The sequence below is a fragment of the Camelina sativa genome, chromosome 9, assembly GCF_030686135.1.
Source record: "Camelina sativa cultivar CO46 ecotype springtype chromosome 9, ASM3068613v1".
Taxonomy (NCBI): domain Eukaryota; kingdom Viridiplantae; phylum Streptophyta; class Magnoliopsida; order Brassicales; family Brassicaceae; genus Camelina; species Camelina sativa.
In genome coordinates, this window is record NC_141888.1 from 18329329 (window position 1) to 18344059 (window position 14731).

A 14731-nucleotide genomic window follows, 5' to 3' on the forward strand; every position below is an offset into this window, starting at 1 on the left:
TAAAATATGATAACTTAAATTAATTTAGTTTATTCAGCAATATATGTTTAATAAACGAGGCCAATATATTTATTAATTAGGCCACTATATGCAATATAAGTAGGCACAAAGTCTTCCACTTAACACACCCATCATCACTCACAGCCTTAACACATAAAAAAGTAAATCATCACAAGACAAGAGATCAAAGATGTCGACTACATACTCCATGCTCGGCGGTGAAGGTCCCGATAGTTACCGAGAACATTCGAAATACCAGGTTTATTATTCATATATGATATCGTTTTTATTGTTTAGCTTCTACTAAAATCATGTTATAGAAAAAAAAAAAATCTAATAACGAATCATCTCTTATTGATTGCAAAACATTTATTGGTTCTTAGGGAGCATTGGTTATAGCTGCAAAGGAGAATATCAATGAAGTGATCTCCACGAAACTCGACATCGACACTAGTTCAAATCTCATTAACATAGCAGATTTCGGTTGTTCATCTGGACCGAACACATTCAACGCGGTACAAATCATAATTGATGCTGTGGAACTCAAGTACAAGGGTGAAAGTAATCTCAAGGACAAAGAGTTCCAAGTTTTCTTCAATGATTCTTCCAACAACGATTTCAACACTCTCTTCAAGACACTTCCTCCAGCTAGAAAATATTTCGCAACTGGAGTTCCGGGTTCTTTCTTTGGTCGTGTCCTTCCTAGAGATAGTCTCCATTTGGGGGTTTCTTCTTACTCACTCCATTTCATATCCAAGATTCCCAATGGGATCAAAGACCGTAACTCCTCTGCGTGGAACGAGGAGATACATTGCTCTGGATCTTCAGAAGTGGTTGAAAAATTGTATTTCGAACAATACAAGAACGACGTGGGCGGTTTCCTTAACGCTAGAGCTCAAGAGTTTGTGTCCGGTGGATTGCTATTGCTTCTTGGATCATGTCGTCTAAATGGAAATCAATTCTTTGAATCCGTTGAAGGAATGATGGTTGATTACATTGGATCTTCTCTTAATGAACTTGCTAAACAGGTAAATTTCGAAACTCATAAAAGATTTATCAACTCTTCTAATCATAATATTAGTACTAATCGAATATTAACATATTATATATTGTTGTATTTTTCCATAAATTTAAAAGGGTATAATAGATCAACAAAAGCTTGACGCTTTCAAATTGCCTATCTATGCTACACAAGCGGATGATTTGAAGCAAATCATCGAGGATAACGGATCTTTCACGATTGAGGCATTCGAGAAGATTACCCACGGGAAGGGAGAGTATCCGTTAGACACCAATTATTTGACGCTCGCGTTTAAGGCCTCACTTGGAGGATCTATAGCTGCACTATTTGGGCAAGATGCTATGGAGAAAACGTATGAGCTTGTGAGAGAGAAGACACAAGAAATGCTTCCTCAATTAGCCAAAGCCAAACCCGGAATGCAGTTCCTCATTGTGCTTCGAAAGAACTAAATTCGTGATCTATGAAATGGAATAAATCTGAGAGTACTCTAATAATGTTTTTACAATGATGTGTGTTTGTGTGTATGTGTTGTGTTCTTATCATTTAAACAATCCCTTTTGTTTATTTATATCACATGCTACACATATTACGCTCAAATATCAGTTACTATTACTTATATCTAAAATCTTGTTAAGGCATGTTCATTAGATAACTACAAGAAATGGACTACTTTGTCTCTGTTGATTGATGCCATTTTGGTTTTCCATCTAAACTTAAGAAATCAAGTAACTAGAGAAGATTAGTACTTAATGAGGTTGTTGGAGTTGTTAAGTTACTTTTGAGTCAAGTAAGATTAGTGGAAGTTGTTAAGTAGGTGTTACAATATAGTTTAGTATATTTTCTTTAGAAAGAGTTGAGATTTTTGCACCCAAAAAAAAAAAAGAGTTGTGTGATTAAATAGGAAAATATTAATTTTTGGGTTCACTTTTTACTCTTGGGAAGCTACATATAGGAATAAAGCAAATGCAATTTGTAATGGCCACAAAAAAAAGTTCTAAAGGCCACTTGCGTCAGATTTAGAAGTATATTAGTAGTGTTCTCGGCACTAGTCGGCAATATATTAGTTAAGTGTAAATATAGGACGTCAACGATGAATAATGTGCCATTATGTTTGCTATAAGCATTAGCCTCGTGAAGGGAGAGTAACATTAACAGAAAATGGATATATATACGTTGGGATGAAGATTTCATAGTCAAATTTGATTTAATTTTATCATTGTAACACAAGTCATAATATAATGTTACAATTTATTTTACAAAAAAAAATATAATGTTACAATTTTTACATGCAAAAAATTACACATAATAGAGTATTATAAACCAATTAATTCAACTAATATATACAATTGACAAGAAAAAAAATCATAACTATACATTTACTAATACAATGATTGAAAGTCCTTTAAAACGTAGATGTATTACAAATTTACAATCAAACAACTTTGTTTAAAAATATAATATATAAATCTACGTTTTAAAGTAACTTCAATCTGTTATGAAAGTAGAGAAACTAAAAGTTGTATCCTCTTGTGTTTTGTGTTATTGATTCAATCGAATAAGAGTACATATATATAGTACTGGACAAAGCCCTAACACATTAGGATTCCTAAACCGACTTAGAATAAGAGAAGGTGGCCGATGGGCCTTGTGTGAAAATGTATTGGATGACTGAAGTAGTGTCTATGTGATTCAAGATGTGATACAGAATTGTTGTTGTTTTATGTGCGTGAGAAGTTTCTAGAAGGTTTGAGAAGACAATATTGAAGGACGGTTTGAAGATAAATTAAAGAGGAAAACTACTATTTCTTTGGATGATTAAATTGAAGTTTTGCAAGGAAAAGGAAAATAGCAAAAAGGAAAAAAGCTTTTTCTTATGAGATTTGGAAATCTTCTCCTATTGTGATTAGGAAGTCTTGATGGATATATAAGGAGGTGTTGGGCACGTCCTAGAGAAGCAAGAGAGCTGAGACATAAAGTTTAGAACCCTAGAGAGCTTTCTGTTGGTGTGCGGCTTAGTTTCGCGGTTTGGTGCTTGTGTTGTTCAAGCTTCATTGTTCGTCGGTGTGACGTGTGTGTGTGAAGGTTGCTCAAGAGAGTTGAAGACCTGAAGTCTAGACTCAGGGGGAGTATAACCCAAGGTTAGGTTATCTTGGTTTAAATCTAGGCTTGTTGTTAGTCTAGTTAAGGGTAGAGAATTATCCTTAAGATTCCATGTTATAGAATGGAGCGGTGAATTAAGAGGGTTGTGCTTGATTTACGCGTTTGCAAATAGGTTTTATTTGCTTTCTTGTTCTAGTGGAATCGAAATCTGGACGTGGTCCCGGGGAGTAGGAAAAACCGAACCTCGTTAACAAAGTTCTTGTGTTCTTTACTTTTTGCACTTTATTATTACCTCATCCGCATTTACATTGTGGATTTGGACATATGTGTGGACCGGTTATGGAGATCCATCCTTAGTGATTTACAACACTCCCCTTTGGATGACATAACCGTGCGGATGCTAAGAGATCACCATAATACGCTTGGGGATGCTGCCTCATTAAAACCTTACCAGGAAAACCCAGTGGGACAAAAACATGGTGAAGGAAAAAGAGTACAGCACGTATTACTCCCCCCTGTTCTAAACATCACTAAAAGTCCTTGAGTCTCTGCATCCCAATCTGGTGCGTGAGCTTCTTGAATGTTGATGTCGGTAATGATTTGGTGAAGTGATCGGCTGAATTGTCGCAAGATGGAACTTGCACCACTTGAACTTCTCCGGCCTTTTGTAGTTCATGTGTGAAGAAGAACTTAGAAAAAATGTGCTTCATCCGATCTCCCTTGATGTAACCTTCCTTGAGCTGTGCCATGCAAGCGGTGTTGTCCTCATATATGACGGTTGGTTCCTTGTCATCGGCCATGCCACAATCTGACCTGATGTGTTGAGTCATTGATCTCAACCAAACGCACTCACGGCTTCATTAACGCTCTTGACAAGGAACCACCAAACGGACAAGAACTAAATCTTGCTAGGAGGTTCACGACAAAACAAATGTCTGGTCTAGTGTGGCTAGCCAAAAACATTAACGCTCCTATAGCACTGAGGTATGCCACTTCCGGACCGAGAATCTCTTCATCGTCCTTTCTTGGACCAAATGGATCACTGTCCAAATTTAGACTTCTCACAACCATTGGGCTAGGCAATGGGTGAGCCTGGTCCATATTAAATCTCTTGAGTACCTTTTCAGTATATGTCATTTTATGCACAAGGATTCCATCATTTATGTACTCAAGCTGCAATCCCAAACAAAACTTTGTTTTACCTAGGTCTTTCATTTCAAATTCTTTCTTGAGATATTCAACTGTTTGGGCAATTTCTCCAGAGGTTCCTAGGATATTCAAATCATCCACATATACTGCTATGATTACAAACCCTTTGTTTGCAAACTTCTTTATAAAAATACATGGACTGATGGGATCATTCTTATAGCCTTCTTTGGCTAGGTACTCACTCAATCTATTGTACCATATACGCCCACTTTGTTTCAGTCCATAAAGGGATTTGTTTAGCCTTATGCAGTATTGTTCTCGAGAACCATTCTTATTTTTAAGCTCAATACCCTCTGGTAATCTCATATATATTTTATCCATTGGACCATATAAATATGCGGTCACTACATCCATTAGCTGCAAGTCAAGTTTTTCTCTTATAGCCAGATGATATATCATGATTTTAGGTGTTTTTAGCCATGATAAAAGTCTTATTTATAGAGTCTTTTTGGTATTTTTAGAGTCTTTTGAGTCTTTATAGGATTTAGCATGGATGGGAGCTTAATGGAGCTAAATAGGAAGATTTGGAGCTTAATCAAGCATTGAGGCTGAGCTACGAAGTTGAGAGGCGAATTCAGAGGATGCATCGACCGATGCAGCCACAGTGTCGATCGATGCAAAGCCAAATTGGAAGTTTTCCCACAAGTTTTGAAGATTTACAAAGCTGCCCTAAAGTTTTCCATATTTGCATCATTAGTCCCTGGACGTGTTTAGGAATATAAATAGGATTTTTATGGTCATTGTTTAGACCTAGGCTTTATTTTTCCTGAAACTTTTGAGAGCAAAACCCTGAGAGATTTTTAGAGAGCTTTTGGAGAGAAAAATCAGGACTCCTTCAGAGAAGATTCAGAACTCCTTTTCTTCTACTATTAATCTCTGAATGCTATCTATTTTATTCATGATTTGTGTTATTACAATTATGTCTGAGTAGATCTGCTTGTTAGGTTTAGGGTTTCTCATTAGGGATTTCATGAATTATTAGATCTGTTAATTTAGGATTCATTATCTTTCTTGTTCTTCACCATATGTTGTTCTTAATGCTAGATCTTTGATTAGTCATCTGGATTTGGATCTTAAGATTATTAATTGATATGAGAATATAATTGATTTTCCTAAAAAAAACCTTTTGGTGAGCAAAATTACTTTTTACAAAGAGATTTGAATTAGTGATTTTGTGAACTTATCTAAACTTGATTTTATTGCTGATTTTTAACCTAGAATTTTACAAAGAGATTTGAATTTTCTGGTTTTAAATTTAGATAATATTTGCAGTGAGAACTAATTTATTTTACAATTGTGTTTAGAGTTCAAGAACGGTGCTTAATTGTTGAATCGTGCATCCTTAATTAATTGATCTGATTTTCCATGATTTCCTGAGAATTTCCCTAGGCCTAGCGTTTATTCATATTGAATTACAACTCTTTTATTTTCTGTTTTTGCATTGCTATTTAAATTACAATCTTGGTTTTGCATAATTAAAAGAATAATAAGTCTATTGTGTGAATTTAGAGTTCTTGTGGATTCGATCCCTAAGTACTACAATTGATCTCTTAATTTGAGAGAGTAGCTCTAGGGTAAATTTGAGCATATCAAATTTTGGCGCCGTTGCCGGGGACTCTTTTGATTCACCATTAGATTAAAATCTTTGATTTTGTCTAAATTTTTCTTTTTCTATTTTACCCACACGTTTTTGTTTCTTTTCTCTTGTGTGTTTCAGGATACATGCCTAAGCCTAGCACCAGAAAAAATCCTACTGGTCCAGTTGTTAAGCTTACAAACCAAGAGTTAGGAGAACTAGAGCGTGAAAACACAAAGGCAGCCAAGTAAGTGAAGATGGCCAACACAATCATACTGAGACCTGATGCGGCTGGAGTTTTGAGGGATCAAGAGGGTCATGTGCGCAACGAACTAGGCCAAAAACTTGATGCTGATGGACAGGTTATTCAAGAAGAACTCGTCGTGGTCGATGAGAATGCAGGTTGCATCGATCGACGCAATGATGGAATCGATTGACGCAACCAGGTAGACATCGATCGACGCAATGCTGGTGTTGATCGATGCAATGCCAGAGCTGGTGCGAATGGTGCAAATTTGGATGGTAATGACCGGCAGATTCTTCAGGGCAGACGGGACAACAATGGAGAGCTTGTCAAGACTCTTGCGGACTTCAACAGACCAGACTTGTTCTATGAGAACCGCTCTGCAATTGTTCCTCCTCCTTTTGGAAGGAATGATTTTGAGCTGAAGCCTGCCTACTTCGCTCTTGTTGGACAAAGGCCATTCCAAAACCTGCCACATGAAAAGCCTCTAGACCACATTGAACACTTTGAGGACATAGTCACAAGCATCAAGGCTAATGGAGTCACAGAGGACTATCTCTATTGCAAGTTCTTCCCCTGCTCTCTTGCTGGGGAAGCTTCTCATTGGTTAAGGCAGCTGAAACCAGGATCTCTGACAACCTGGCATGACATCAAGGTGGCATTCTTGAACTATTTCTATGATGATGTGATGTCTGATGAGCTGAGGATTAAGCTCTCCACCTTTAGACAAGGACCTGCTGAATCTTACAAAGCTGCTTGGGTAAGGTTCAAGGCATACCAGAGAGATTGTCTGCATCATGGTTTCTCAGAGGTGCAGTTGATCAGTATCTTCTTCAGTGGTATTGATTGGAGATATCAGATGGCTTTAGATGCTGCTAGTGATGGGAACTTCAAGACAAGGTACCCAGATGACGCTGAAAAGTTGATAGAAAGGCTAGCATCAAGCAACAGTGCCAAGAATGCAGACTTAGAGCGGAAAAGAGCACATGAAGGCCATGATTCAAATCAGTTTGCTGCAGTGAATGCTAAGTTGGATACAGTGCACAATCTTCTTGTGGGAAAGAAGTCTGTCTATTTTGCTGAAGATGTTGAGACTTTTGAGCCAAAGCCAGAGATTTGCGAAGAAGGTGTCAACTATGTGTATGGAGCTGGGTATCAAAATCAGAGATTTGGTCAGAAGAATTCCTTCACAGGAAATCCAAACAACTACTTCACTAGGAACTATAGTTCTTCTTCTTACCAACCCCTCCCTCCACCCAATTCAGAGAGCAAGATGGAATCAATGATTGGACAGATTTTGGAAGGTCAACAGAAGTTAACAGTAGACTTCAATGGGAAGATTGATTCTGTATACACAGAGCTGACTGGGAAGTTTGATGCATTAAACACTCATGTCAAGAAGCTGGAGAATCAAGTGATTCAGACTGATGGGTCTGTGAAAAGACAAGAGAAATTTCTTTCTGGAAGAACAGAGTCCAACCCCAAGCATGCTTGTAATGCAATTTTGGTGAAGGAAGGAGATGAAGATACGTTGGTTGAGCCAGCATTGATCAACACTACACAAGAGCATCGATCGATGCAAACTCAATCAAGCGTCGATCGACACAACATCAACATCGATCGACACCCCCTACAGACAGCTTCGGTTTCTCTTCCAGTTCCACCATCTGATTCAGAGCAAGCCTACAAGCCTAAGGTTCCTTTTCCTAAGCCTAGGAGGTCTAAGCAGGAGCTTGAGGAAGCTAGATGCAAGGCTATGATGGACAAGGTAATGATTGAGATGCCTTTATTGATGCAGTCAAGTTTTCTCCTGGGATTAAGCGGTATGTCAAGAGAATGGTCACCAATGGTTTAAGTCCTGAGAAGGAGCACTGCTTACAAAGGATGTCAGCTCAATTCTGTTGAAGCAGCCTCCACAGAGGAAGAAGGATAAGAAGCAGGAGATGGTTGTCTCTAAGGAAGTAAGTGCAGTGATTCAGAGTAGGATTGCAGAGAAGTTACCAAATCCTAGAAGTTTTGTGTTAGATTGCTCTATCTCCACAAGAAGGTTTCCTCACTCACTTTGCGATCTTGGCTCTAATATCAATTTAATGCCACATTGTGTTGCTGTGAAACTTGGCATGACATATTTCAAGCCAACTAGGATCTCTCTTATCTTAGCTGATCGATCCAGAAGGATTCCTGAAAGTGTCTTAGAAGATATTCTGGTTAAGATTGGAGAATGCATGATTCCCACTGACTTTGTGGTGCTGGAATATGACAAAGAGCCTAGTGATCCTCTCATCTTAGGACGCTCTTTCTTGGCTATAGCTGGTGCCATCATTGATGTTAAGAAAGGACACATATCTTTGAATGTGGATGATTTGGTCATGAACTTTGAGATGGACAAGCTGAGAAGAGCTCCCACTATTGATGGTCAGACATTTTCTATGGAGATTGCTTCTGATGATGATCCACTCATAGAGCCTCATGAAGACATTACTACTGGGTATGTCAAAGAGTTGGAGACTGCTGAGAAAGTTAGCAAACTAGCTGTTAAGCTTGAAGATTGGAGTGGAGATCATCTAGTAAGTACTAGAGATCATGATGAGGTTCTGATGCATGACAAGTGGCTGGTAGTGACGTTTTTATAATGGAAACACGGATTTCAGAGGTTAGTTGTAGAATCGTTGAAGAAACACGAGTTGCAGGCCAAGCATTGATCGATGCAGCTGTTGCATCGATCGACACACCTTCCAGAATCGGCTCGAACTTGTCCAAAACCGAAGATTATCGAGTTGATTCCTTAGCTGCAAGTCCTAGACCAGTTATAAAGCTGAAATCTCACCATTCCACAGTCAAGAACCCACAAGTAAGGCCAAGGTACACATCTTCTTCACCCAAACCTTCTCCTATCATCAATCAGACTTTCAAAGGTACAAAAACTGTTTTGCAGTTAACCAAGCCCCGAGATTATCGTAGAGCGCTTGTTTCTTCTATTGATGATTTTTCATGACATAAAAGGAAGCCACCCATACCTAAATCCCGCCCTGGTCCTGTTCCTCACATCCTTGGCAGATCTCATGCACATACTGCCTACACATCACCTTGGATGAAGAGGCCAGTCTCTCGGAAGCATTCATTTCCATGTTCCGATTCGCCGGATGCCTGAAATCCGACACAGTCAAGCTAATGACTGAAAACAAGCGCTTAGTGGGAGGCAACCCAATCATAGGTTTTTCTTTTCCACTTAAACTGAGTCATTTTTATTCTTGCTTTGAGTCAGTTTGAATTTGCATTGAATTATGAACTTTTATCTATCATGTTGCGTTTAATCTTGTGTTTGAGTGATTCTTAGCAGTGCTAACATCCAAGGAATGAGAAAAACACAGCTAACTCAGGAGTAATGTTCGAACTCTTTGCATCTGCAGAGTGCATCGACCGATACACCATCAGCATCGTTCGACACAGAACATCCGGATTGGTAACACATTTTTGTTCACAATTTCAATACTTATTCGTTTTTGTTTATTTTTCTTCGCCAATCTATTACTTGATAACACTGGGGACAGTGTTGTTTAAGTCTGGGGGAGGCAGTTACTTACTACGTTTTTGTTTTTGAGAATCAGTCAAAAAAAATAAAATAAAATAAATTTGTTTTATTGAGTCAAAAATTTTGTTTGGAACTATGATTTTTATTTTTAGTGTACTGCCTTGGTTGATTAATGCTGCAGATTGAATCCAGAATCCGACTAATGAAAAATCCAAAGGCTGACCAGTGAACCAGAGACATCCGAATTTCCAACAGAATCCATAAAAGCCTGAGGTAATTTCTGCACTTTTCTTTTTAACTCATCAAGGAGATTGATGTTCATAGAGCTTGACTCCTTGTTCATACCTGACAAGTAAGATTTCAAAAGAAAATGGTACTCCTCTCCTTGATTCAAGTTAAAAAAAAAAAATCCTGAGAGCTTTGTTAAAAAAAAAAAGAGAGAATAAAAGATGAGATGATTTTCATCAGTTAAGAGAGGTAGGTAAATTACCTGTGACCTCATTATTCTACTCTTGAGTCAAATGATCATACAAAGCTTGGAAGCGAGGGGTAGGTAAATTACCGATGACCCCATTATTTGCCTACAACTTTGAGAAAAAAAAAACAAAGCAAAGTTCTAAGGAAGAATAAATAGAATAAGTCTGGGGGAGAGAAAGAGTACCACATGTGGTAAAAGATATGTCTTGCTTGTTATGGTATTGTACGGGAATGAGTCTAGAAGGTTCTTGATATTGATCAAATTGATGAAACCCACCGATGAAGGCTTAATGGGGGAAGTAGTGGAATTTGGTTTGAATTTGGGATGCTATGAATGTCAACGAAGAAGTACATGGTGGTTCGATTTGGATTTATCTGCTAAGCATATGGATTATAGTTTGGATGATCATGGCATTACTTTAAAAAGAAAATGAGTTCCTGCGTTTTCAAACCTCTTTCACAGGGCTAAGTTTATGTTTTGCTTGAAGGAAAGCAAAGGCTAAGTCTGGGGGAGTTGATATATCATGGTTTTTAGGTGTTTTTAGCCATTATATAAGTCTTATTTATAGAGTCTTTTTGGTATTTTTAGAGTCTTTTGAGTCTTTATAGGATTTAGAATGGATGGGAGATTAATGGAGCTAAATAGGAAGATTTGGAGCTTAATCAAGCATTGAGGCTGAGCTACGAAGTTGAGAGCCGAATTCAGAGGATGCATCGACCGATGCAGCCATAGTGTCGATCGATGCAAAGCCAAATTGGAAGTTTTCCCACAAGTTTTGAAGATTTACAAAGCTGCCCCAAAGTTTTCCATATTTGTATCATTAGTCCCTGGATGTGTTTAGGAATATAAATAGGATTTTTATGGTCATTGTTTAGACCTAAGCTTTATTTTTTTCTGAAACTTTTGAGAGCCAAACCCTGTGAGAGATTTTTGAGAGCTTCTCGAGAGAAGAATCAAGACTTCTTCAGAGAAGATTCAGAACTCCTTTACTTCTTCTTTAATCTCTTTCTTAATGCAATATATTCAGAAGATGTTTTGTGTTTCATTGATTATGTCTGAGTAGACCTGCTTGTTAGGTTTAGGGTTTCTCATTAGGGATTTCATGGATTATTAGATCTCTCAATTTAGGATTTATTATCTTTCTTGTTCTTCACCATAGGTTGTTCTTAATGCTAGATCTATGCTTAGTCATCTGGATTTAGATCTTAGGATTATTAATTGATATGAGAATATAATTGATTTTCCTGACAAAAACCTTTGGTGAGCAAAATTACTTTTTGAAAAGAGATTTGAATTAGTGATTTTGTGAACTTATCTAAACTTGATTTTATTGCTGATTTTTAACCTAGAATTTTACAAAGAGATTTGGATTTTCTGGTTTTAAATTTAGATTTATTTTACAACTGATTTATTTGCAGTGAGAACTGATTTATTTTACAACTGTGTTTAGAGTTCAAGAACGGTGCTTAATTGTTGAATCCTGCTTGCTTAATTAATTGATCTGATTTTCCATGATTTCCTGAGAATTTCCCTAGGCCTAGCGTTTATTCCTATTGATTTACAACTCTTTTATTTTCTGTTTCTGCATTGTTTTTAAAATTAAATATTTTGATTTAGCATAATTAAAAGATTATTAAATCTATTGTGTGAATCTAGAGTTCTTGTGGATTTGATCCCTAAGTACTACAATTGATCTCTTAATTTGAGCTCTAGGGTAAATTTGAGCATATCAGATACTCGTCTCCAAAAAGATTATAACTCCATCTACAAATTTTTCAAGGCATTTGTGGGCGGTTGATTCAGCCAGTCGTAAATATTCATCCATCGCATCTGCCGAACATCCGTATGCCATCATACGGATACCTGCCGTGCATTTCTGAAGTGCAAAAAGACCGAGCCTTCCAGTAGCATCTCGTCTTTGTCTAAAGTATGGGACTCCATTCTCAATAGTATTAACAATACGAATGAACAATGGTTTGTTCATTCGAAAGCGACGGCGGAACGTAGCGTTAGTGTAAGTCGGATTCTTACTGAAATAATCATTCCATAAGCGAATGTGGCCTCCTTCGCGGTCTCTATTAATGTGCACTCTATGGAATATTGGAGCTGGTGGTACTTCCTCTTGAGTATAGTTGTATTGAATCTCCTCCACTATACTATCAACTTCCTCCTCTACCATTTCATCAACTTCTTCATCAGAACTCCAATTAGACATTATTGTACAATTTTGGGTTTTATTTTTAGGCTTGTGGGAAGTTATGATTATTTTGTATTGGAAATGGTTTTCTGGTGTAAGGTTTTTGGAAATTAGTTTTGTGTGATGGAAATGGTTTTCTGGTGTAAGGTTTTTGGAAATTAGTTTTGTGTGATGGAAATGGGTTTCTCTTAATGGAAATTTGTTTTGTGTAATGGAAATGGGTATGGAAATTTAACAAGAAGAAATGATGAGAAGAAGAAATGATGATAACAATAATCGGCTGATAAGAGAAAATAAATGAGAAGAATCGAGTTTGAACAAGCAAATGAAGTTCTACATGGCATTGATCAATATATAGCCCTTACAAAAGACACAACCAAAAAACACTCATTCAGGGGTTACAATGCAAGACGACAACAAGGGCAGAACAACAGATACCCGTGATAGTCCTAACAACAAGCAAAATAACACATATTTGATAACAAGAGAGACCCGTGATAGTCCTAACAACAAGCAAAAGAACACATATTTGATAACAAGAGATACCCATGAATGACACTAGAATACAACACCCATTCACGGGTCTTTAGACGAAACAGCTTCCATTCGCTTGACAACCAACCTTCATACGTCGTCCCAAAACCTGAAACAAAAGAAGAAGACAAGTAGAGTTAAAACACAACTCTTTTAATCACAACAAGAGTTAAACAAGAGTTAAAGAAGAGTTAAATAAGAGTTAAAGAAGAGTTAAATAAGAGTTAAACATAACAAATGTTTTGTGTAATGGAAATGGAAATTTGTTTTGTGTAATGGAAATGGAAATCGAAACCTAAATGTTTGTCAACATTTGATCAACGAGTTTGTCTCTAAGTAGTTCTTCAGCGGGTGTTAGTTCACTCTTGTTAAGCAGGCTGTCTAGCAACCTCATTTTGCTGTGCCTCTCTTTAGCCGATTGTTCTTGATCCTTCATTGCTATGATCCTATCTAACTTGCCGAAGGAACCATCTTCCACATCAGGACTAACTGCTGGTTTCTTCCCTTTTTTCTTTGCAGCTTTAACCCCCGGAGGCCTCATCTCAGCTCCATCATTGGCTGGACTCGGTGAGTATATTCCGTCTGATTGTAGCTTCATCCTCTTGGAACTATATTCCTCCCTGATCCATTTCTGATCATGCTTCAGTTCCCTCCAGCAATGCTCTAGAATAAATGGCTTTTTGATGTCGTTTATGTAAATCTCATGCGCCAATTTGATCACATCGTCTTCTGATTCTCCACTCTTCTTTCTAGTACTGGCTTGTGTGTAACATCCAACAAACTTGTTAACTTGATGGTTTATCTTGCTCCACCTGGCCTTGCATTGACTAGCCCCTCGACCGTTTGAACCGCTCCCTCCACCATTTGATTTGTAGTAGTCAGCGACTCTCACCCAGAAGCTATTTAACCACTGCTCGTTACTCACAACTGGATCCTTGCTTGTGTTTAACCAGGCGCTTATGAGGTTGATATCCTCATGTGCACTCCACCTCTTCCTACTTCCTCTGCCTCCATCTTCTTCATTGTCGTCCACCGTAACTTCAATACAGTCTTCAGATTCTGATTGGGTGCTAAGATTAACCGGTTGAGAAGAGAATAGATGATAGTGTGGATAGGCTGAGAGGAGAAAGGAGGGCCAAATTGGACAGGCTGAGAGGAGAAAGGAGGGCTAAATTGGACAGACTGAGAAGAGCTAAATTGAGTAGGCTGAGTAGAGAAAGGAGAGCTAAATTGGATATGCTGAGAGGTTTGTTCGAAATAAGCAAAAGCGTTGGATTTTTTTCGAGAATTCAAAAGATCCATGAAATTTTCCGATTCACTACCAAAAGGGTTTCTAGAATCCATTGATTGTGTTGTAGAGAAAAGGGTAATGGATTAGGTTAGTGTTTGTTTAAAGTTAACATTGAAGGTTTATATTGAGGTGAAGGTTTGTTTAAAGTTAATGAATGGTTAGTACAAAGGAGATATACTTTTCATTATATCTCTTTGAATAGACAACTGCAAAACTTTTTCAAAAAATCTTTAGGTTCAAAAGCACATCAAAGGTGTATTTAAAGTCAAGAATAATTTCAATTTCAATCATTTTGTGAATAAACCAGTAAATTATTTTTTTATTAAGCTTCAAATCAAATATCAATTTCTTTTGATTAAAAAACAAACAAATGGTTACGGTTTATGAAAATTTTCAAACAGTTGTTAGAAAAAACACATCAACAAACGGTTCACCCAAAAACATAGCCAAGCTTAACCTAAGAACAAAAATACAATGACATAAAAGGAGCATACCTTTTCAAGTAAGAGATTACACTCCCAATGTCAAGTTGATGAAGACCACTCTTCA

The 14731-nt window shown here is 37.5% G+C and overlaps 3 protein-coding genes and 1 non-coding gene across 4 annotated transcripts; 1 reads left to right on the plus strand and 3 right to left on the minus strand.

Moving 5' to 3' along the window:
* The first annotated feature begins 71 nt into the window (after positions 1-71).
* Positions 72-1589, plus strand: LOC104710958 (farnesoic acid carboxyl-O-methyltransferase). Its single transcript, XM_010427618.2, has 3 exons — positions 72-259; positions 384-1028; positions 1138-1589. The coding sequence occupies exons 1-3, from the start codon at positions 191-193 to the stop codon at positions 1468-1470; spliced, it is 1047 nt and encodes a 348-aa protein (XP_010425920.1). The 5' UTR covers positions 72-190; the 3' UTR covers positions 1471-1589.
* Positions 1590-6847: 5258 nt separating this feature from the next.
* On the minus strand, positions 6848-6954 carry LOC147938270 (small nucleolar RNA R71). Its single transcript, XR_015567670.1, has one exon. It is a non-coding gene; the product is annotated as a small nucleolar RNA R71 (small nucleolar RNA).
* Positions 6955-11889: 4935 nt separating this feature from the next.
* On the minus strand, positions 11890-12375 carry LOC104715252 (uncharacterized). The gene has a single exon (XM_010432672.1). The coding sequence runs from the start codon at positions 12373-12375 to the stop codon at positions 11890-11892; it is 486 nt and encodes a 161-aa protein (XP_010430974.1).
* An 811-nt stretch (positions 12376-13186) lies between these two features.
* Positions 13187-14235, minus strand: LOC104715253 (glutathione S-transferase T3-like). Its single transcript, XM_087465555.1, has 2 exons — positions 14075-14235; positions 13187-13961 (listed from the first exon to the last, which is right to left on the minus strand). Exons 1-2 carry the CDS (start codon positions 14233-14235, stop codon positions 13187-13189), a joined length of 936 nt encoding a protein of 311 aa, XP_087321681.1.
* Positions 14236-14731: the final 496 nt, after the last annotated feature.